Below are 22,307 nucleotides of genomic sequence, written 5' to 3' on the forward strand. Positions count from 1 at the left end.
GTCCGCGGTTGACATGCCGGAACTACTGTGAACTGGGTATATTACAACGCACCCCCTGCTCCAGTTCAACTGCGATGAAGATATGACCAATGAGATGAGCGCGTGCCATGCGGAGATTTCAGAAACCAAGAGGAAGGTCGGTCACTTTCAACCATGCTAGAGTAACTATGCTTTCAAGGTATATCTTCAGTATACCTCGGTGCAAGGCAGTATAGCGTACGGCGGCTGTGGTCTCTGAGATAGTACCAGAGTGCGCGCGCACTTCTCCTTTCTTGGAGGTTGCGACAGCAGCACTCAGCGCAGTTCTATGTGCGGCACTGCGTGCAGTCTCGGAGGGCACATCGGTGGCACTGTAAATTTTTTGCAGTTCTCCATTCAGCACTGTGTAGTACCGCATGTATACTACGCCTATTTGGTCGATTTGGACAAACGGCCGTTCACATGTTGTTATCTTATTGTTGTTGATATTCAGGTGGCCTGAGTCGGCGTAAATGCGGCATGATGTGCTGCTGCCACGAAAAGTTGCAAAGAATCAGCGGTTACTATGTCGTTATTGGGAGATCACAGTTTGTCGATGCTTCGTTTACGTAGTTGCTGCTAACAGTTCACGATGGCGCTCTACTTTTTGAAATTCTTACTTTTTCAGCCGAAGCCACATAGAAAACATAACTTCGCAACTCTTGGTGTGCCTTGTGGCTGATGCTGCAGCTTTAATGGCAAGTCCTTTGCAAAATGCCAGCATGCCACAGTAGTTTACCCTTCCAGCCAACCAGAACACGTTGCTATCGTATGCAGAATCCACTCATGTCCCATTGCTAGTAAAATATGACACAAGCTCTCTGAAGAAGAAATGGTAGCAGCTGTGCTTATAGTTTCAAAATGCAGGTGCTCGAAACTGGTCCGGCAGTGTTTAAAAAAGAAGTGTGGTGCCGCATTTCGTTCATTGGATGACCTTTTTAATGGAAACTTGCAGCTAGATGCAGGAAGGTGTCGGGAACAAAAATGAAGGTACTGAAAATCTGATTTTTGGACCAAAGTATTGTAGAATCTTAACTGCCAATGCCAGCATCAGTGTCATTAATTTTTGTGCGTTTTGAACGACAAGTTCATATATTAAAAACTACTGGTACAACCACTTTTCACGGTACTAATCAAGTTAGTTATAAACAGGTTTGACTGTATAAGAGTTCTGAGTGGCCGGTTGTTAGAAGGGCTTTTCTATTGTATGGGATTGTACTAGCATAGGTCTCCTTAACCCTCTATATTGTTACCAAGATTCTCATTCATACTGTCACATTCAGTTCTGTTATAGAACCAGTGTTATTGACTTCATAGTTTCGCGGTGCATCTTTTTCACCCTTGTAGACAATGTACTTACAAGGGTAGTAAAAAAACAGGAAAGGTGCAAAACATACATGGAAGTACTGCACATGAAATAGGAATTAATGTAAAAATGGACATAACGTGCATTAACGACGACGACGAAGTTTCCCTGCTAAGGTGGCTGCTCACCGCTCCTGTGAAAAATCTCGCCTTCCGCGTAAATACGTTCCATACATCAAGAGATTGGTCCCCAAGACATCTGAGGACGCCCCGGACGCTCATGCGCAGTCTGGTTTTCTGACAGTCAGCGAATGTCACTCCATCGGCCCTGCAGCTGAATTGTACTCCGGGACTAGGCCTAGTGCCTCCGGTGACGTGCTGGCGGCGGTAGATTCACCGGCGGCGCTCGTCACGACGGCGTTACCGGCCGCACAATTGACACCTGAGCCTGGATCCCAGCTCCTGGTTCCTGCTCCAAGTCCTTCGGCTACAGCCCACCCATCGCCTTCCCAAAATGCACATCAGACCGTGAGTGATCTGCCCACAGGGCGGAGCGCCGCGATGGCTTCCCAGACACCGATCGGGAATGGGGCTCCAGTTGTTGTGCATGACGAACCGAGTACCCCTATGGACTTGTCTTCTGCGCTACCATCTGTGGCGTCGGCACCCCGTGGTTCTCAGAAGCGTCCTTCGGAGCAATCTGCACCAGATTCGTGTTCGGCCAACAGCGGCTCCCAAGGCAAGCGTTCCTGTCTAACGACTGACCACCCAGTTGTGTCGACACCGGGCTCGGCTTGCTATAAAGCAACCATTAAGGCTCTGGCCCCAACAAGCCTCACGGAGATTCCGAACAGGATTATTCAGGCGAACCTAGACGCTTGTCTTGGCACCACAGGCTTCCGCGGCTTCGCGGCCCGGAAGAAGTCAAATACCATCGCTGTGTGGCTCCCGACATTGGCTGCTGTCGAGCGTTTGCAAACGCTTCAACGTCTCTCGATAACGAGCGAGGTCACCGTGCCGGTCCAGGTGTACCTGGTAGAGGGCTCGGATCTACAGCGCTGTGTCGTTTACAACGTCGACGTTGGCGAGGACCAGACTGCTCTCCAGCGTGAGCTCTACTGTCCTACTCACCGTGTCATTCAGGCGCGTTACATGGGAAAGGGGCGCTCTTGCATCGTCACCTTGCAGGGCCCACCAACTCCTCCAGCCCGCCTGTACTACTATGGCTGCATTCTACGACCTCGGCCATATAAACCCAGTGTCGTCTATTGTTACAACTGTTTCAGACCGGGCCACATGCGCCGATCCTGTCCATTTACAGCGCCAGATGAAGCTGTATTAGCTGGCGCAGTGTCCTATCGATGTGGACTCTGCAAGACCGACGACCACGAGATCACTTCTCCAACTTGTCCCACAAAGCAAAAGGCCACTCAGAAGGTTCGTCGCGGGATCCCTAAGCAATGGCCTCAGCATGCTACAACACAACCAGTGCCGACATCAAACAGGTTTGCGGCGCTCCAGTGGGATGACGACGACTGGCCAGAGCTTTCCGAGCCCGACCCGCCTGCACCCCATTCCCAACAGACTTACAGTGACAAAGTTCGCAGAGACCGCCGTCGCCCGCTGGTTATACAGAAGCAGAGCGGGCCGGAACATCCGCGTGATGATATGGCAGCAGTTGACAATCAAATTGCCCGCCTTTTAGCGGAGGTATCCAAGCTCCGACAGCACCGTGAGCTACTTGCGCGTCGGCGACGTTCAGTGGATTCTCACACCAATACAAGTATCGATTCCGCTGCATCATCGTCTCTGTCACGCCCTGCTGTATCGGTCGCAGAGTCTACCAGATCTCCAGCTCCATTGCCGGATAACTCTACAACATCCCTTTTGCGGTTCATGGTCAGCCAGTTATCCAACCTGACATCTGTGATTTTGCAACGCCTGGACTCGTAATCAAAATGGCGGGCACAGGTGTTTGTGGTGTGCTTCAGTGGAACTATAGAGGGCTCTCCACGAAAGTGGGGGAGCTTAAATCCCGTCTACGTATGAACAAGCTGCAGGTGTGGGCCCTGTTACTACAGGAGACCAACGCCTTGCCTGCCATTCCGGGCTTCAGTGGATACGTGTCTCCTTCGATGAGTGACCGTCGCGTGCACACAGCTGCCCCTCCAGGAAAGGCGGCAGTGTATGTTGATACGCGCTATCCTCAGGTCTGCCTTTCTCTTGAAAACTGGTGTAACTCATATCAGGAGGTAGTGGCAGTAGCTGTGAAGTTACCCAAGACAACTGTTGTGGTAGTGTCGTACTACATAAGACCAGCCGGTGGCTCTGCTTCAAGAATTAATCTGGGCTGGTTAGTGAATGTCCGTCGCCAATACCCAGCGTGTCCTGTTTTAGTTGGTGGTGATTTCCACGCCCCTCACCCAGATTGGGGGTACCCTACTTCTAGCCCTCGAGGTAGGCGTGTGCGGGACGCCTTCGCGGATGCGTTGTTTGTACTACTGAACCATCCCGATTCAGCAACGCGAGCTGTGCCTCAAGCTCGACGTACAACATACGCACCGGATCTTACGTGGTGGTCGGGTCCCGGCACTCCTACTTGGCACCTGGAGCCCGACTGCTGGGGTAATGACCGCCACCCTATCATCATTGGCCTTCATCCGTCGCAGGCCCGCCTATTGCGCCGCAAGTGTTCTGTGGTCAATTGGGACAAATTTCGCGCCGTTCTCCAAGACACCTCTGTGGACTCGTCATCACTACTTGTTGACCGCATACAAAGCGCGCTCAATGAAGCCACAACCATCAGCTGGGTAGACGTCAATCGACCGGCACCGGATATCGGCCTGCTAAACTTGTGGGCTGCTCGCAAACAAGCTGAGCTGGCAGCATCCCGAGACCCCACTTCTGCACAAGCACGTACAAGACTGAATTTCCTTACTGCTAAAGCCCGCAGATATGAACGCGACCTCTCGCGGAGGCACTGGCATACGTGGTGTGAACGGTTTTCATCCAAGACATCGAATGCTTCTCTCTGGCGAACCTTCCGCGCCATGGAACACGGTGGTAGCCGTCCAGACGCGGCAGCCACAGCCTGCTTCGCTGCTGGCTTGTCACCGGATGATTTCGCCAGAGAAGCAGCCCGGAGGTTCTTCCCGCAGTACGAGGTGTTGCCTCAAACAGCCAATGGTGCTTCCTTGGCAGGCATTCCGACACATATCGACAGGTTACCATCTACGGCAGACTCCGAGGGGATTGCAAGGTCTTTCACCATGCCTGAGTTGCTTGCAGCGATAGATGGTACCAGTCGCAAGACAGCACCAGGTCCAGACTCTATTACTTATGAGGCCTACAAGAACCTGAGCTCCGCTGTGCTGCCTCAACTCCTCGACACCATTAACAAGGTATGGCTAGATGGCGTTGTCCCTCCAGGCTGGAAGTCAGCTATTGTGATCCCGATTCCGAAACCAAGCAAGCCGCCGACTGACCTTGGCAACTTCCGACCCATTTCCCTAACGTCAACGTTGTGCAAGCTTGCTGAGAAAATGCTTGCCACACGAATGTCGTGGTGGCTAGAGCACCACGGTTTCTACCACCCTGCTCAAATTGGCTTCCGTCCATCCATAGGTACTGAAGATGGGCTGGCTGTCTTGGCATCCTTGGTTTTATCGTCAACTCGTTGCCACAGTGTCCATACTGTCCTCGCTATGGACGTCGAAAAGGCGTATGATAACATCAGTCATGCTGCCATCTTGGCTTCAATTGACATGCTGCATTTTCCCCCCAGAGTACGGAATTTTGTCAAATCTTTCCTTGAAGACCGACATTTTGCAATTCGCCTCAGTGGTGACGCCGTCGGCTCATTTGTCCCTCTTCGTGGCGTACCCCAGGGATCTGTACTATCACCCACATTATTCAATATTGCTTTCATCCCGCTTGCATGGCGCTTACACGATGTACCCGACATAAAGTTCTTGTTGTACGCTGATGACATCACGGTATGGAGCACTCATCACGACCTGCTGACTCAAGCCGCTGCCCTTCAATCAGCTTTAGATATCACGGCGACTTACGCTTCTTCGGTCGGCCTTAGGCTTTCCGTCAGCAAATCTGCTTACATGTCAGTCGCCAATCGCTGGGGCCGGCGTAAACTCTCTGCAACACCCATTCGTCTTCATCTATCCGGAACCCCTCTTCAACAATGTTCAACTATAAAAATTCTGGGTCTGACGGTACACGAGTCGGGAACCAGAACTGCTTGGCTCTCCAGCGCTAAAAAGCAGGCAATTCAAACGTTGGGTCTGATTAGGCGCATTGCTCCTAAAATGGGCGGCGCCAGCTCATATGTTGCGCGACAATTGGTAAAGGCGGTAGTGCAACCACGCCTTATTTATCAAGCCCAATTCCAGCATTTGACGAGGGCACAATGGGATCGCCTTGAGGCTGTTAATCGCGAGGCAATGAGGGTCATCACTTGCCTTCCCCGCATCACCCCGATCGTGGCTCTCCAAGAAAATGCGCAGCTCAACACACTAGATGAGCTGGTGCAGCAGCGGCGTGATGCTCGCAGGCTTAAAGCCAGCCTTTCACACGCAACGAGTGCGCTTAGGGCTTACGCTTTCTCGAACTCGCTTCTACCACCACCATCGCCAGTTCTTCCTCCCTGGAGTTTTGTACAGCTGAGTGACAACAAGCCAACTGATATACATCGCCCGACATCAACTCACGCGGCGACATCGCTTCGTGACCGAATTGTAGATCAAGATGCCCACCTGCCGCTTGGCTCCATCGTCCTTTACGTTGATGCAAGCATTACGGGCTGTGAAACAACCACTGCAATTTATTGCCCATGCGCACCTGCCCTTAATAAGACGACCCGGTTTCAAGTCCAGGAACCTCCTTCCTCCTTTTGTGCTGAGCTCCTTGCTGTCCGAGAAGCGTTGTGCTCTGTGGCCGCCTTTCCCTTGGTCCCCACGGCCCGCATCGTCATCCGCACTGATGCTCTCCAGGCGACGCGGCTTCTGCGACGCGTCAGTCGCAGCCCTGACATATGCCAACAGATCCATCTTCTGGCGGCACGCATCCCGCAGTCAATATCTGTCGAGTGGATCCCACGCGACCTTCTAAGCTTCCAAAGCCGTGCGGATTCTGCGACCCGTCTAACGACCTCTCCATCGTCACCGCCTCAACTCTTTCACCTAGATGATGCCACCCTCCTCTTAACAAGAAAGGAGCACCTCCGGCGCCGCACACGTGCTCTCATACCTCCGTGTGCGGTAAACCTTCCCCGCGGTCTTACCGTGCAGAGGAGGTTGCGCTTTGGAGGATCCGGGTCGGGGTTGCCCTCACTCCTCCCGTGACTAGGAAGTGGCCGCACTTTCGCCCGCTATATCCTCGTCCTGAGTGCCCACTCTGCAAGTCGCCAAACGTTGAAGCCGACATCCACCACCTGCTGCGGGTTTGCCCTGCTCTGAAACCGACGAGGCTCCGGCACCTCGCAGCAGCGGGACTCTCGCCGCATAATCTGAGCCATTACACTGCTTGGACGCAGGGACCGCATTATCGATCCCTCTTGGACTTCATTAGGTCAGCAAATCTATTTTCATTCATTTAATCATCCTTGTTCACCCCCATCCCATACCCTTGTATGCCCTGAGGCATTTATCCTCGCATTAAAAAAAAAATGTAAAAATGTATGCCACGGTTCCAACCCAGTCACCTTGTTTTGTTAAACTTAGTGCATTGTCTCCCAGTTGAATATGCCATTTTAGCTAGGCTATACAAGTGATTTGATCAACTGTAGGCCATTAAATGTGGTTGTCTTCTTTTAACATTTTCGTACATATTGTATGTATATTATTGGTCTGAGTAGATTTATCTGTACTGAGAAGTGGGAGTGAAGTGCCCTGTGTCCATGTGTGTGTACATTGCATGAGCTCTATGTATACTCACTTTGCTTTTTCTGGAGTCCCTAAGAGTGCCAAATGTAAGAGCAATAGTGCTTTATTGAGTATAGAGCTGCACCTTAGGTGTTGCTCAATTTTCATGCTACACAGTTTGACAACCCTGCGTCTCTATATTTAGTGGTTGAGAAGTTCGACTATGTTGTTTCCTGTCACTCTCACAACCAGGTTCAAACCACTCAGTTCCTGGGCATGTTGCGGGAGCAGGAAGACTTGGTGAAGCAACTGCTTTGCCGGTGGACGGGTGTGGAGCAGGTCAACATCCACCTCTACAGCTACCGTTCGCGCAAATACCATTATTTCATTGTCACAGCCGTTGGGCGCCAGTGGCAGTTGTGTTGTTTCGATGAACTGATAGCACAGCCATGGCTTGAAAACGCCATCATCAACAGGAGGCTGGGTTAGCCTACAACTTGGCTCAGACTAGAGAATGGCCCTGTTTTAGATTAGCCACACAATCGACATCTAGATAGAAAGCAGACTTTCTATAGGGAGCCACAACATCCTTCTGATAAGGATGCAACCATGCAAGGGCTATGCAGTATTCATTACATGTGTAAAAAAAGACTGTTAAAATCTCCTATGATCATACTTTTGCCAGTAGCCCATTCAAATACGCTTCCTTCCCTGGGAAGGTCCTTGTTTTGTTAATATCCTGCCATTTAGGCTACACCTTCAGACATGTAGAACTACTGCTAAAGGTAGCCATGGACTGGAGACGGCCACCACCAGGACATGGCACAAATTGTGGATTGCAAGCTGACTGGTGGCATGCTTCTTTTTCCTCCAATTTTCGTTATCTTAGATGATGTCACAGCATTTCATTTTTTCTTGTTATCACTGATTGTTAGCTCTTTGTTATGTTCACTCATTTAATCAATGTTATATTCCACCCTGTTCTGTCATTCCATATCTTGCCTTGGCAAGGATGAGCCTGCCACAGTCCTGGTGTTATTGTGTTGCTATGTTCACAAGGGTACCAAAAGTGAGCTCTGCTCATCTCATTTTTGTCACCAGACATTAAAAACTTGTACTCTATGTTAAGCTCAGAATTACTTGGTTCTATTTATATACATTTTTACCTTGCTTCAGTATCACTTGATTCTTTCATAGTGAGGTTTACTTAAAGTTCATGTCTACCTTTCCAAATGTGACACATTTCACTGGATACTTTAGCATGTTGTCAATACTAGAAACTTGACAAGCATGCAACAACTCGATGCAAAAGCCAGAATGACTTTGTATGTTAAAACACTGCCAGTTAATCTTCATATTATCAGTCAGTTTTTGTGCATTTCAAGAATTAGTGCTTGCGTGATTTTCAAAGATTTCACGAATGTTCAAGTGCCTTTCGAACATATACATTGTTGATACAACCTAGTAGCTGCACTCATTGCTACTGTTTTGTGGTGTTAGTTCTCGGGTTTTAAGTGTTTGCTGTCTGGATGTTTCAAGAACTAACCGACCAATACACATGTATTTTGTAACCGTTTATATTTATTGTTCTTTATAGGCAAGTAGTCTATTAATGAAACACACACAAATTAGTGACTTAAGCTGATCTAATCTTGCTATTAAATTTGAATCTCTATTGCCATGTATACTTAATATTTTTACAGCTGTTGTATGGACCAAAAGTATGAGGTATTTCTATATATTTCTTTCTCTGTAACAAGCTGTTACAATAAATGTTTGCCCATTCATTTTGTGTACTATGGCTAGTGGTTGATGTTGAAACTGAGAGTGTTGCTTGGTGCATATCAGTCTCAATATAACAATCTTCGATATAACGAAGTATTAAACTTTTTATAACCTCCTGTCCATAGAACACCATGTAATTAGAACCTCAATATAATCAAGTGGGTTTGTACGTGATTTCAATATAGTGAAATTTCACTTCCGCAGCAAAGGAATACTGAGACAGCAAATGGAAACTTCCGCAGATGCAGATGGTCTTATGATTGAATTACAAGCGACCTCAAGTTTCCGTGACCTGTTGGAGTAAGAGGCATATGAAGCATTTGCTTCCTGCTGCCAGCGCTTTTCATGATAGCGTCGTCCCAGTGTGGGCAATGCTATCAGCCGTGGTGGCGGCGTACACGCGAAAGTGTGGCTGGCTTTGCTTAATGCGTACCACCTATGTGAATATATCGTCGATGTAGAATGAAACCGTATCATGCATCGCCGACTCCAAAATTCTTCAAAATGAATTGTTTTCTCATTCAAATTTGCATTTTTCGTTTGCCCGATAATTAGGAAAATTCAGCGGTTCCTTTTTGTGTAACAAAAATCAATTGGCGACTGTACTTATTTGCATAAAAGGTTGAATTTTAATACAACTGAATTTTGATAAAGCAAATTGCTGATTTTAGCTTCTTTGTTATATCGAGGTTTAACTGTATAACAAGTTCAGTCAACTGTTGTCTTACTACTTAAAGAGGGATGGAAAAAAACAAATTATTGCAGTATTATGAAGTAAACACGTGCTTTCACCTGGAGCTGCTAATGTTACACTGTGAATCTATATTGGTTTGCTTCCCACATATGTCACTTCCCTGCTCACTTTACAGCTAGTTTGACATTCTGCCTGGCCTTGGCGCAGCTGGTTACTTTGGCTAAAGCGGGTATGCTTGGTCTTGAAACATCCTGGGCCAGTGTTGTGCTGAGTGCAAAGATTAGCAGCAAGGTTGCAGTGGAATAAAAGAAATTTTCATTTATAACATTTACAAATTTCAAAAGGATGGGCAGTTGGGTGAGTTGTCTGTCTTCTTCTAGTCTTTGTCTGTGTTACTTTGCACTACAAACCAAGAACATTTACAGGTTGATAAGGTTAGTTAGATCAGCCTTTGGTGACTCATGCATGACGTTCAAATACGTGATTCCTGTCCCTAGGTCCCCAGGTTTCTCCTAGGGTTGGCTAAAATCCTCCAGTATAGCAGGATGACATTAAGTTCAGTAATCCAAAAACCTCTCATGGTTTCTCACAGTTCATAATCTGGTCAAGGTCAGGCATATTCAAGTGCACATGTTCTTGGAGGTGCCATGGTATATGTGGTAATTCATAGCTGCTGTACGCTGCTCTGCGCAAGGCTATTGTTTCATTATTCAGTGCTTCAATCAAAATGCAAGGAATAAGACTGTCACCCTTGCACTGTTATGGCCAGTTTCGCTTTGGTACATGTATATGTGGTTGGTGACCTAGGTACATCTAACATTCTTTTTTTTTTTTTGCTAGCTCTTCTGAGTGTCGGGTGCCTAGGGTCACCAACATACCTCTTTGGCCTTGGCTTCACATTGACGCCACCTCCAGACTTACCTGCCCGGCAGAAAGTAGTTGCGTTTCCTGTCCTCTCCAATCTTCATATTTCTCTCACTGTTTCAGTCTTTTCCGTCTTCACTTCTTTTTACTTCCAACTTTTCAGGCAGCAACGGTTAACCTTGTGTGGTATAAAACCACCCGTGACTATTCATGTTAGGTTATAGTAGCATGCAGTTGGCAAGGACCTGTCCTTCACAGGTCCTGCCAGTGTTTCCTTCTTAGGCTCCATGGTTGGTGGCTGGTGGCTGGCGTTGCTGCAGAAATAGACTGCATTTATAGCTACTTCCTTCTCATAACTTCTTGATCGTCCCCAGAAAGGGGCTCTTGTTAAAGTACTTAAGTTAATTTTTGGCCAGAAGAGAGAGTGGCCCCACACTGCATGAACACCATTCGAGGTGTTATCTCAGATGATGATTTGATGGATCTGACAGAGGCTCAGCTATTGGAGGGCTGGAGTGAGAAAACTGTGATCAATGTGAAACGAATTAAGATGAGGTCCAGACAAAGCACTTAATCCTTGCTTTTGATTTCAGTGTGCTTCCAGAGACGAGGCAGGGTGTATTAACCCTTTGAGGGTCAATGACGCAAATATACGGGGCCGTGAAGAAGTCCCAAAATGGTCGATGCTGTATATTTATGGCGCCGTCTGTACGTTTCAAAAGCGCGCCAATTTCCTAACTTTTTCTTTTCTATCATCTGCTGCCACTATGTGGGAATACAGGGAATTTTTTTCGCGCGCCTCCCTCTCTCGGTTTTCATTGCATGGTTTGTTTTAGAGCTAGTTTGCTCCCGCGCATCAATATACTACTGCTCGCTCATTGGTGCGCACGCAGGCGGCCGGCAGTTTGGGTTTTGTTCCACGCGCGGTTTCGGCTTCTTGCGCTTGCAGAACTGATGGCTATCTTGTTACTAATCGCTCAAAGGGCTACCGCTTGTTTCTCGCTTTTTTAGTGCTCACAGGGCTGCGCATAGGAAAGATGCCGCCGTGGATGCGTTTCCATTTTTTTTTTTTTGGACATTCCCGAAAACTAAATGCCTCTGGTTGGCAATAAGATGAAGATTAGCAGAAGTTTGTCACATGTTTTGCTTTTTTTATGGGCACACACCCACACAGTTTTCTCAAGTGCGTGCACCTACGCAGTTTGATTGCGCTATGGACGTAAATATTAGGGTAAGAGCAGGAGCAGGTGAGAGTTGCGAAATATTCTTGTGTGCGTATTTTCAAAGCCTAGAACTATGTGTATAACAATGAACAAAATTTTTAATTCTTATAACCTGACTTGCTTTTTTATTGTTATTCATGAATGAAGAGTACATATATAACAATGAAAAATATTTTTTTCTCACGTTACTGTCACCTTATAAAAATTATGGCAAAATTTTTTGAAAGAAGTCTCTAAGAAGAATTGGAATCTGCAATAAAAAAATTGACCCTCAAAGGTTTAAGATCTGTGTCAAGCCTTATGTGCAGAACCCCCTTCAACTGACCTGTGCTAGACTGACAGATCAGTCACCCTAACAGGTCAGCTGACCTGTGCTAAGTGCAGTGCCCATAACCATTCAACTCAAACTTGTAAGAACACTCATCACTGTGCGTACTGTGACTGGGAGCCTGCTACATACTCATGGTCCTGCCCATCTTGGAAGAAAGAGAGAGTAACAATCAAAGCAAAGAGAACATTTATTTTAAAGAGACAAGAAGGCAAGTGTCACATGTGCCGAAAAGCAGCTTTGCCAATGTGGCGCATCGGAAGGCAGCATCACAATGACCTCCGACAGCAGCCAGGTCCAGGTGTGTTCAGTTATTGGCAATGCCTGGGTGGCTGAAGCCAACGTGGCTCAGCCACCTCAGATGGAGCCATTTATCTTTGAGCTGGTGGCCTCCAGGATTTCATCTATAATGGTGAGGCCTTCAAGGTGAATGCACCCCTTGTAAGAGTGGGCGTGTAACACCTCGCAAGAGGCGATGCGCACCACTTCCAGTCATATGGTGCATAAGGAGCAGCGCGAATCCCTTAACTGCTAAAGAAAAGCGTAAATGCACATAGTACTCTGTAGGGAGACTTGCTGTGATGCGAAAGGCCACCTAACCGAAAATTTTCTCTTTTCCTCGGATTCATGCGTGCCTAATGAGAGCCAATAATATTCTACAGTGTTGCACACAAAACATACTCGTCCATCATCATCATCAGCCTGACTACGCCCACTGCAAGGCGAAGGCCTGTCCCATACTTTTCCAACTTCCCCGGTCATGTACTAATTGTGGCCATGTTGTCCCTGCAAACTTAATCTCATCCGCCCACCTAACTTCCTGCCACCCCCTGCTACACTTCCTTTCTCTTGGAGTTCAGTCCGTAACCCTTAATGACCATGGGTTATCCTCCCTCCTCATTACATGCCCTGCCCATGTCCATTTGTTTTTCTTGATTTCAACTAAGATGTCATTAATTCGCGTTTGTTCTTTCACCCAATCTGCTCTCTTCTTAATCCCTTAAAGTTGCACCCATCATTCTTTTTTCCATAGCTCGTTGTGTCGTCCTCAATTTAAGTAGAACCCTTTTCATAAGCCTCCAGGTTTCTGCCTCGTAGGTGTGCACTGGTAAGACACAGCTGTTATACACTTTTCTCTTGAGGGATAATGGCAACCTGCTGTTCATGATCTGAGAATGCCTGCCAAACGCACCCCAGCCCATTCTTATTCTTCTGGTTATTTCAGTCTCATGATCATGATCCGTGGTCACTATCTGCCCTAAGTAGATGTATTCCCTTACCTTTTCCAGTGCCTCGCTACCTATCGTAAACTGCTGTTCTCTTCCGAGACTGTTAAACATAACTTTTAGTTTTCTGCAGATTAATTTTTAGATCCACCCTTCTGCTTTGCCTGTCCAGGTCAGTGAGCATTGCATTGCAGTTAGTCCGCTGAGTTACTAAGCAAGGCAATATTATCAGCGAATTGCAAGTTACTAAAGTATTCTCTATTAACTCTTATCCCCAATTCTTCCCAATCCAGGTCTCTGAATTCCTCCTGTTGTTTGTGTTCTGTCGTTTGTGTTCTTCTTGGGTCCTGGTCTTCTGCGCCTTGCCTTTACAACTTCAAGCATGAACCAACTAGCCTAAGCAAGACTTTTACTTGAGCAATAGCCTGGAAGATCAGGTAAATTTTGTAAGTGAACGCTTTGAACATATCCAGTTCATCACATTACATGGAAACTTTTATACGGTTTAAGGAATGTGCAGAATGACAGCCCCTTGGTTGCAGCTGTGCGTGAAATGAGGCACACAATTCCTCATTTGTTTAGCTGAGCTTCAGGCAACTCTCAGTAGTTGCAACAAGTAGGCACCAAGTGGCTACCGTATTATGTATGAAATGGTCAAGTGCTTGCACCCAGAAACCCTGAAAATACTCCTTTGTCTGTTGTCAATGCCACGCAAGCTGCTGGGTACATTCTGTCTGCTTGGAGAGAAGCTATTGTCATCTCCATACTTAAAGAAGCAAGAACCTGTGCTTAGCCAGCAGTTGTAGGCCAAATTTAACAAGCTGTCTATGGCAAATTAAATGAAGAAATGATAAACTGGCCATAACTATGCGAAAAACTCGGATTGAGGCAAACATTAGAGATGCCTTCATACATAAACAGTTCTTTATCTCAGTATTTCTTCACTTATAAAACCATATGATACAACACCGTGCTTCAACTTTCCTTGGGGCTTTTCCATGATATATGCCTATGGCAACATTCTAAACATAATCAAAAGCTACCTGTCGAACTGCACCTTTTGTGTAAGCATTGGCCAGGCTTTGTCCAGGTCCTTCAATCGGGAAACTGGTGTTCCACAAGGAGGCATGTTTAGCTGTGCACTGTTTACCGCGCGACTGGCCACTCGAGGCACATTGGGTATATTCTCAAGCTTCTTTCACACTCTGGAAAACACTTTAATATGGCATGTATTGAGCAACAGAGAGCTGTATCAGGAGTTTTTCATGTCGCTCTAGTACTTTCTCACTGGGAATGTGGATGAGGTACGCACTAAGCAATGAACTAATTAACCGACGGTGGCAGATGAGCAGCTATAGACTTACCAGCAAGAAAAAAAATTACATTATAATTTTCACTCAAGCTCATATGAAGTCAAGGTTTATTTGTGAGCAGGCCAAAAAAATTTGATATTCACTTGCCACTGCGGCGGCCTTGCAACGACAATGGTATCCTCAAACTTGGCAATTTGGCAAAGCTGCGAGCCAGTTTCTCCACCAGGCTCTGCAACCCTGCAGACTCCCTTATAACAAAAAATGCACGCGCCACATCGGAGATGAAAGGGCCATCACTCACTTCTATGTCGCACGAAAATGAAACACGTCATGACGACCATGTTTTGGTGTCGCGATCGGTGGGGACTGCTGTCTGTGAAAAGTATATGGTCTGCACGCATGACACTTCTCCAATTCCGTGTTTGTATGCACTGAAAAATGATGTAAATACTACGCACTGACCATTTGGCATGCGGTAAGTGACTACAGCTTAAGAGGTCAGCCAATACATTAGGTTCAACGGTGACAGGGTGGGGAATCCATCGCAACTATATGTAAACTGGAATCACTTATTAAGCAGGTACATATTAACGAGGTTTTACTGTAGTCCGTGACTTATGAAGTTACAATAAATAAACTGGCCCAGTTACATCGTACTTAAACCACCATAATGCCTTTTCCAGTGGAGGACATCGTTTGAATATTCAGAGAATTTTCACTTTAAACCGAAAAAGCATAAAAAAACTTAATTTGAAACTCCAATGGGGGGGCATTTGGCACCCTGTTGCCACTTTGCTGTGGTCCATGTCAGTGATACAGAAGAAAGCATGGTTCAAAGATGCAATTTAATAAAGCACCTAGGGGATTTCTGACAAAATATTTTTTTGTTACTGTGTTAGCTTGCTGCACCCAAGAAGTCTGGCAGTGGCAATGCTAAGGTAAGAGGGAAGGAAGTAGTCAACCCCAGATGAGGCTAAATAAATCCGGAGTGGGCTGAAAAGTAGATACATGTAATATTGACACAGTTCATCCAGTTGTGCAAATTTCTGTTTATTCTAATTACATTAATGTTGCTTGCCAAACTTCATTGCTTCCCAAGCAAGGTTCTAACAAGTAGTAGACAAAAATATACTTTTATTGCATCTGGTATTCGTCGGAAGCATATAGTATTAGTTATGTGCATGTTATTTTGAGGTTGAACTGTAGTGGCCCATTCGTTTCATCCCTGTTGTGCTTCATCTGTATGTCTTTTGCACCAGCGTTTATTTTTAGACAACCATGTACAAGTTATTTTGCCTATGTGCTGTTCAGGGCAGAGGCAACCTTGTGGCACTCACAGCCCTTTCGAGGGCTTCCCTGTATGCCACCAAGAGTACATTGGACAGGGAAGCGTAGGCACACTTGCTGGCCTCCTTGTCGAACGTGGCCTGGCGAGCAGAATTGAGGCTCAGCTTGGGTGATGTGCCCACTACAAATGTGAATGGCTGCAGAGCCCAAGTGCGCACCCGGGGCACACCACCTGTAATCAGAAAAAAAGCACTACTAAAGCCACGTTGGCGTCCAACGACATTGAAAGTGCAGTGGAAGTTCACCTGATCAAGCGCATTATAACTGAGGAAGGTAATCAGAGCTAATGGCTGTATGTTTGAAAAATCCAGCTTGTGGAATTGCTGCTGACCCTAATGATGCCTGGTGCAGCCAACATGATGGTAGGCGTAATGTCATCTCCACCCGTGTTCGGTATGCCCTCGCTTGTTACATAAATATAACGGCATAAGATGTCTACTTCATATGAAGAAAAAAACCATCATGGGTTTCGAAGCAACTGTTCCTATTCCAAAGCTTGCTTAAAAGCTGCAATATCATTACTTTATTAGAGCAACTCTGGCAGTGTTCTTTTTTTATAAAGTCAGGAAAGTGATTGTTTAAATCTCACTGTGCCTCTTGTGCTTAAGAAAGATAACTACTTAAAAACGTGAAGAAAAAAAGAAGCACATAGTGCAGTAGTACTAATAGCAGTAGCACTAATAGTAGTATCAACTGCAATGAGCATTGTAACATCATTTTCTAATGAACATTTGAACTGTCATGGCCACGTTCTTGAAAAGAATAGAGAAAGAGGAGAGAAAAGGTTTTAAAAGAGATTTAAAAACAATAAAGCATCAAAATGAAGACACAAAACCAAAAGTAGACTGAACGGTCATGAAACCTGCTGCTTATGACTGATATCAGTAATGGCATTAGGACAGGCATGTGAACTGGAAAGTTTGTGGTGGGACTGTATTTAACTAAAGATATCCAAGTGTATTATATGACTATTTTTGGTTTTTGGTGTAAAAAATAGATTGTACAAAGATTTGCATCAATAGAAATTTCGAACATAAGTGATTCATGTAAGGCAGCTTAACAAGATGCTGATACCAACAGTACCGCTTCTGTGCTGACATCACTATGAGCAACCGCGAATATTTAAAATTGATTTGTGGAGAAACCATAACCGTCAGTTATGCCCTTAAGCACACATGACCAAAGCACCCAAAGGAACCTGAATGCAAATTTTGTTAAAATTCATCAACCCAATATAACTGGAGTTGCCCTTTAAGTGTATATTGATTAGCTGGTGGTGATGATTTTCTGAAATAATAGTGGAACAGATGCACTGGGGATGCTCACTGCACTGACAGTGTAGCGAAATGCATAGCAGAAGCATGGTACAGGCAATAAAAGTCGTGCCAGTAATGGCACTGTCATTGCTGGCAAAGCTTGTGGAAGACTTGCGCTCCAGCAATGACGACGATATAGGCAGCACAACCATTTTGTTGCTTTTATCACTGCATAGAAAGGTGGTATATGGAGGCTACTGCCCATGTATTTATAAGCCTATGAATACAATGAGTATGATTACTTGGAGGAAAAAAGCTTTACGTATTGCATATAAAATATTTTCTTGCATTTAAAACGATGAGAAAGGCTGTATGGAGCCTACTTAATGAACAAATTTATGTTCATTACAAGTAATGCCACTGACAACCAATAAATAATCGGGTTGACTGAGCAGCCTGTAATGAGCAGCTGGAAAATGTTGAACACATTTTGTTAATAGTTAAACAAAATAACTATGCATCTTTGAATGCAGATAGAGTGTTTAGTTCATTAAAATTATTTTCATAAGAGTGAAGACGTGGCAATCTTTGGCCATACCTGGCCCTTGTGACATAGAAATTCAAACATCAAGTGTAGAAATGCCAGTTTTTCACTGCATATGAATACCTTGTATGCTTCAACTCCCCTCAATTCTACTGGTGCTAACTCCTAACAGCCCAGTTGCAAACATAGTGCTGGACAGAAAGTATTTCGTGATAACGCCTATAGTGTGTAGCTGATTGAAAATCATTGCTATCATCTAGAAAAGGAATTCAGTATGGTATTACAGCACCACACCTCACTTGTGAACATGACGAGATCCCTCAAAAGAGCAAAAGATTGCACATAAACTAACAATAAATGTAGGCATCCTATGGATGATGTATTTCTAATCAGGTCAAAGCTAATTCTTATGCAAAAAAATTGCTGCTATGCATGGTCATGGGTATTTGGTGCCGCGTCGCATGAGGAATTTGTCATGCCACAAAATCATTCACAACAGAGGTTGCAGGGGTAGTTGAGGTTTTTTATCTGATAATGCAGGTTTTAACGCCTATTTTTCCCATATTTCTTCCTTCTATACCATGTCTATGCTCATGGTATTTTTGGCATCCCTTAATATCTATTATCTCTAACTCATGTTAAGCATTCATAAACAAGTAGTAAAGGCTTTCAAATTCTCTACTACATATAAATAATGGACTACACAATTATTCAAAATTTCGAGTACCCCTGCTCCTTGCTTAGGGGAGGTGAAAGTTGGGTGCGAGCTTTCTCTTTACACTTTTTATGCAACTTATAATTCATTGCACCTGGTGTGGAGGTGACTTCGAGGAGTGTGTTGGCACTGAAGGGTGCAGCCTGCAGCACCATGCTCCGGTTCGTATTCAACAAGCTGTCGCCCTTGGCTGAGCCAGTGTACGAGAGGTGTGTGTTGTCCAGCGACACATAGCAGCCCACCGTGATGTTCATACCCAACCAGCCAGGAGCCGAACACTGACCCCTGCAGGAAAAAGTGTGTCATGTTGAAAATGGGGCAGGCACCATATACCAACAGCCAAAGCCTGTCGTATACGAATGTAGTTATATTCAAATGTAGAACAAGTGGCTGGTCCCTTATTTTTAGCCGAAAAGCGCACATAATGCTACATTCAGAACCACCTGCCATGGTGGCCAAGTGGCTATCATTACGGAATACAAAGTCATCTGTTCAATTCTCGGCCTTGGTGGTTGGAATGCGAAAAAAAAAAAAAATGCTCATTTACTATACTCTGGGTTCATGTTAAAATAACTCCTGGTAGTTGAAATTATTCTGGAGCCATTCACCATGGCTTCTCTCATAGCCATACTGCTTTTTTGAGACATTAAACTCCGTTAAATATTTCTTGCACTAGGTCTAACCGTCAAAACATTATAAAGCCAACTTTATAATGTTTGTGTAATGTGTTAATGTTATAAGCAGGCAGGTGCTAGGGATTACCTGCGAGCGAGTCCAGGAGTGACCAGCCCTAGCAAACGTCCACCGTGCAGCTCCACACAAACGTCGCGGTTGGTAACGGCTGTGCTAGGCACCTTGAATGCACAGTTTGGCACACTGACATTCTCCAGCCCCAGGCTGCGGGCATGCAGGGGCACCAGGGTCGTGAGCAGACTATCCATATACAGGTTGGAATCGACAGGACTGCCTGCCTCTGACCCTGCAGTGGCACAGGGAATAAGGCATGCACATAGTGTTAACGGTGTCGAATAACAATGGTAGTAATACACCACAATATCTTTATCAATTTGCTCTACTGTTACAAATATTATCTATTCTGAATGAGCTTGTTTTACTTTGTCTCATTGGTCATTGGCTTCAGCCTCAGTTTCTCGGTGTTTAAGTTCTCCCTGATATTGCCTAACCACCTCTTCTTAAGGCAACATCATTTTCCCTTAGGACCAGACTGATGGCATTGTCAGCTTGTTGACATACCTAATTTTTTTCTTGTCATTAGACTAAACTGCCTCACTCATCCCTTTTGAACAGCTGATGAAAATTTCACTCCTCAGATAAGGCCATTCCACACATCTGTCTTGGCACCCTCATTTCAGCCATTTGCCATCTTCGTAACATAAAGCATTTTCCAGAATCACTTTAGCTCTGTACAACATTCTTTGACACTCACACACACTGCACCAATTTCATTTTGTGATTGAGGTAATCAGCAAAGCATGCTATGTATGATCGGTAAATGCACTAAATGACATAGAAGACACAACTATATATAAACATGATAAAAGAATGGAAGGACATATTGTAATTCTGCCATAATTTGAAATTAGCAACCAGAGTCTTGGAAGTATTATTGCATTAACCCCCCACCCTCTATTTTTTACTAGAATGCTACAAGGGCTTTGTACAAAGCAATATATCTAGTAAGAGGAGACACTTGTAGAGATAAGTTTCTCACCTTGCATCAGCGTGTAGGCAAGTGGGACCAAGAAATACAGGTTCAAATGCATTTTCTTGTTTACTGATGCTGCAAAAGTGCAAGAATCTGTGGGACATAGTTGAGAGTTATACATTGAAAAAAATTTTCAGTTGGAGGGCTTGCAGCAACTAGCCTAAACAAGCACAAGGTCACTCTGAAGAGCGCTAATTACTAGAGAATTAGAGGGATATGTTTTAATCATATGAGAACCATGGCATCTGCAGTGCAAGTGCTGTATAACTTAGCAGGGTCACTTTGTCAACTTGTGAATGGGACCTGTACGTGTTATGTGGACTTCGTCCGCAGATGAGCGAAATGTAAGGGGCATAGAACTAGCTACTGTCATGGTATTGTTTAGATGGGAAGTGCTATTCCAGTTATGAGTGATCTTTGAAAGAACTGCCTTTGAAAAAATAGCTGTGTAGCAGCCATTTCATGTGCCAGTATGGCTGATAAATTATTATGGTCATACATTAATCATACTTGAACATTTGAATATCAAGTGTTGATCATTAACATGACAGTAAGTGTTGTCATGTCTTTTTAGTGACAGGCTGTGCTCTTGCAGCTTTTTTGTCCTTACAAACATGGGTGCATGACACAAGATGACTACAGCATCACTTTAATAAATGAACTATACTTAGCTTTAAAAATTTGCAACCTAAAAGAAAAAAAATTTTTTCGATAAAGGACGTCAGCGAACTGAAATAAAAAATAAATGATGTGACTTTCCTTTCACTCCTGCATTTTCTGCACTGTACTACACAGTGCTTTTAATGAGCATCAGATAGTTAAAAGAATGTAGAGGCAACATAGTTGCCAGTCTTGAATTGTTAGTGCAAGTTTGTGGGCTTCCCATGACCATAAGTTATTACAAGTTTTTGTACAAGAACTGTATTGCAATGTCCATGACTCTGCTCCAAGCTTTTTCTTTTATGTATTAACAGACAGTCTGCATGCAGTAATGTTTGAATCTCGTGTAGAAAATGCAAACATCAATCCTTGGCAGTACACATTCAAAGTAGCAAAGCCGGAACTTGTAAGTACTCACCTCTGTCAGGCTGTCATCTGACAAGACGACCTCCTGCCCCGGCTTTTGTCGTCTGCCCGTCACAAGTGATAAGTGGCAGTTGCACTCAGCTAATGGCTACAAATGAGTCACTTTACAGCCCTACCCTAAAGATTCTCCTACTGAGGCAAGCATTTCGTCATATCAGCTTGTGGCATTAGCTGTGACGCCAACAGTTTTGGTGTTGATGAAGCAATGCAAGCTGTCACTGTTTTTGGCAAACGATATGGGCCACCAAAAAGCGAAGAAAATTTTTACAGGTGAAGGCAAAAGTGACAGACCACTGCCCCATTTTAAAACCATGATTGGGCATCACTTGATGGAACAATTAGTTATAATTCTTACATAAAGTGTAGTCGTATGTCTGAAGAATATTCTCAAGTAGAAACAACATATTTGCAAGCTAATGCAAAAGTGGGGGGTCTGTTATTTTTGCATGTAAGGGCACATTTGAAGATAATGCAAAATGATTGCGTACCTTTGCTTGCAGAAGCTGATCCATCAAAAGGATCATGAAAATATTATTTTCACAACCACCTGATGCACCCTAAAAGTGAGGAGTGCACAGTTCGTATTCCTATGCATGACATATTTCTATGCACTGTACCTTTTAATTACAGGTTGAACAGCTGGGTCATGTAAATTCTTTGTTAACACTTAGTCTGGATCATTCTGTTAGTATTTCAGAGTGGTTGAATATTCTAAGCTGAAAGAAATTCTTCCAGCACCAATAAACATTGCATCAGGGAAGCACAACAAAGGATTTGAAAGCAATGGGCTTCCTGTTGATAATTTACTGGTATCTTTATGAGGGTGAAATTAGTGTTTGTACAACGCTAAGCAAATGGTGCAAAACAAATAGTCGCAGCTGTTGCATATGATGAAGCAATGGTCTATATTACGTATGTGTTATCATCAGAAGTGTTGTAATATTTGTGTCATGACTGAAGGCGACATTATTTGGAGGCCTCTTGCCATCAGTGGGGCTAGC

The 22,307-nt window shown here is 44.8% G+C and overlaps 1 protein-coding gene and 1 pseudogene across 1 annotated transcript in view; one reads left to right on the forward strand and one right to left on the reverse strand.

The window, feature by feature from the left end:
* Positions 1–8,986, forward strand: part of LOC135911169 (uncharacterized) — a 61,096-nt gene extending 52,110 nt beyond the window's left edge. Inside the window, exon 13 of the mRNA XM_070525614.1 lies at positions 7,452–8,986. Within this exon, the coding sequence (XP_070381715.1) occupies positions 7,452–7,688 (237 nt within the window). The 3' untranslated portion in view covers positions 7,689–8,986. The remainder of the gene's footprint in view (positions 1–7,451) is intronic.
* A 6,675-nt stretch (positions 8,987–15,661) lies between these two features.
* On the reverse strand, positions 15,662–21,406 carry LOC135911168 (uncharacterized; annotated as a pseudogene).
* Between the last annotated feature and the right edge of the window lie 901 nt (positions 21,407–22,307).

The sequence above is a fragment of the Dermacentor albipictus genome, chromosome 9 (genome assembly GCF_038994185.2).
Source record: "Dermacentor albipictus isolate Rhodes 1998 colony chromosome 9, USDA_Dalb.pri_finalv2, whole genome shotgun sequence".
In the NCBI taxonomy this organism is placed as follows: Eukaryota; Metazoa; Arthropoda; class Arachnida; order Ixodida; family Ixodidae; genus Dermacentor; species Dermacentor albipictus.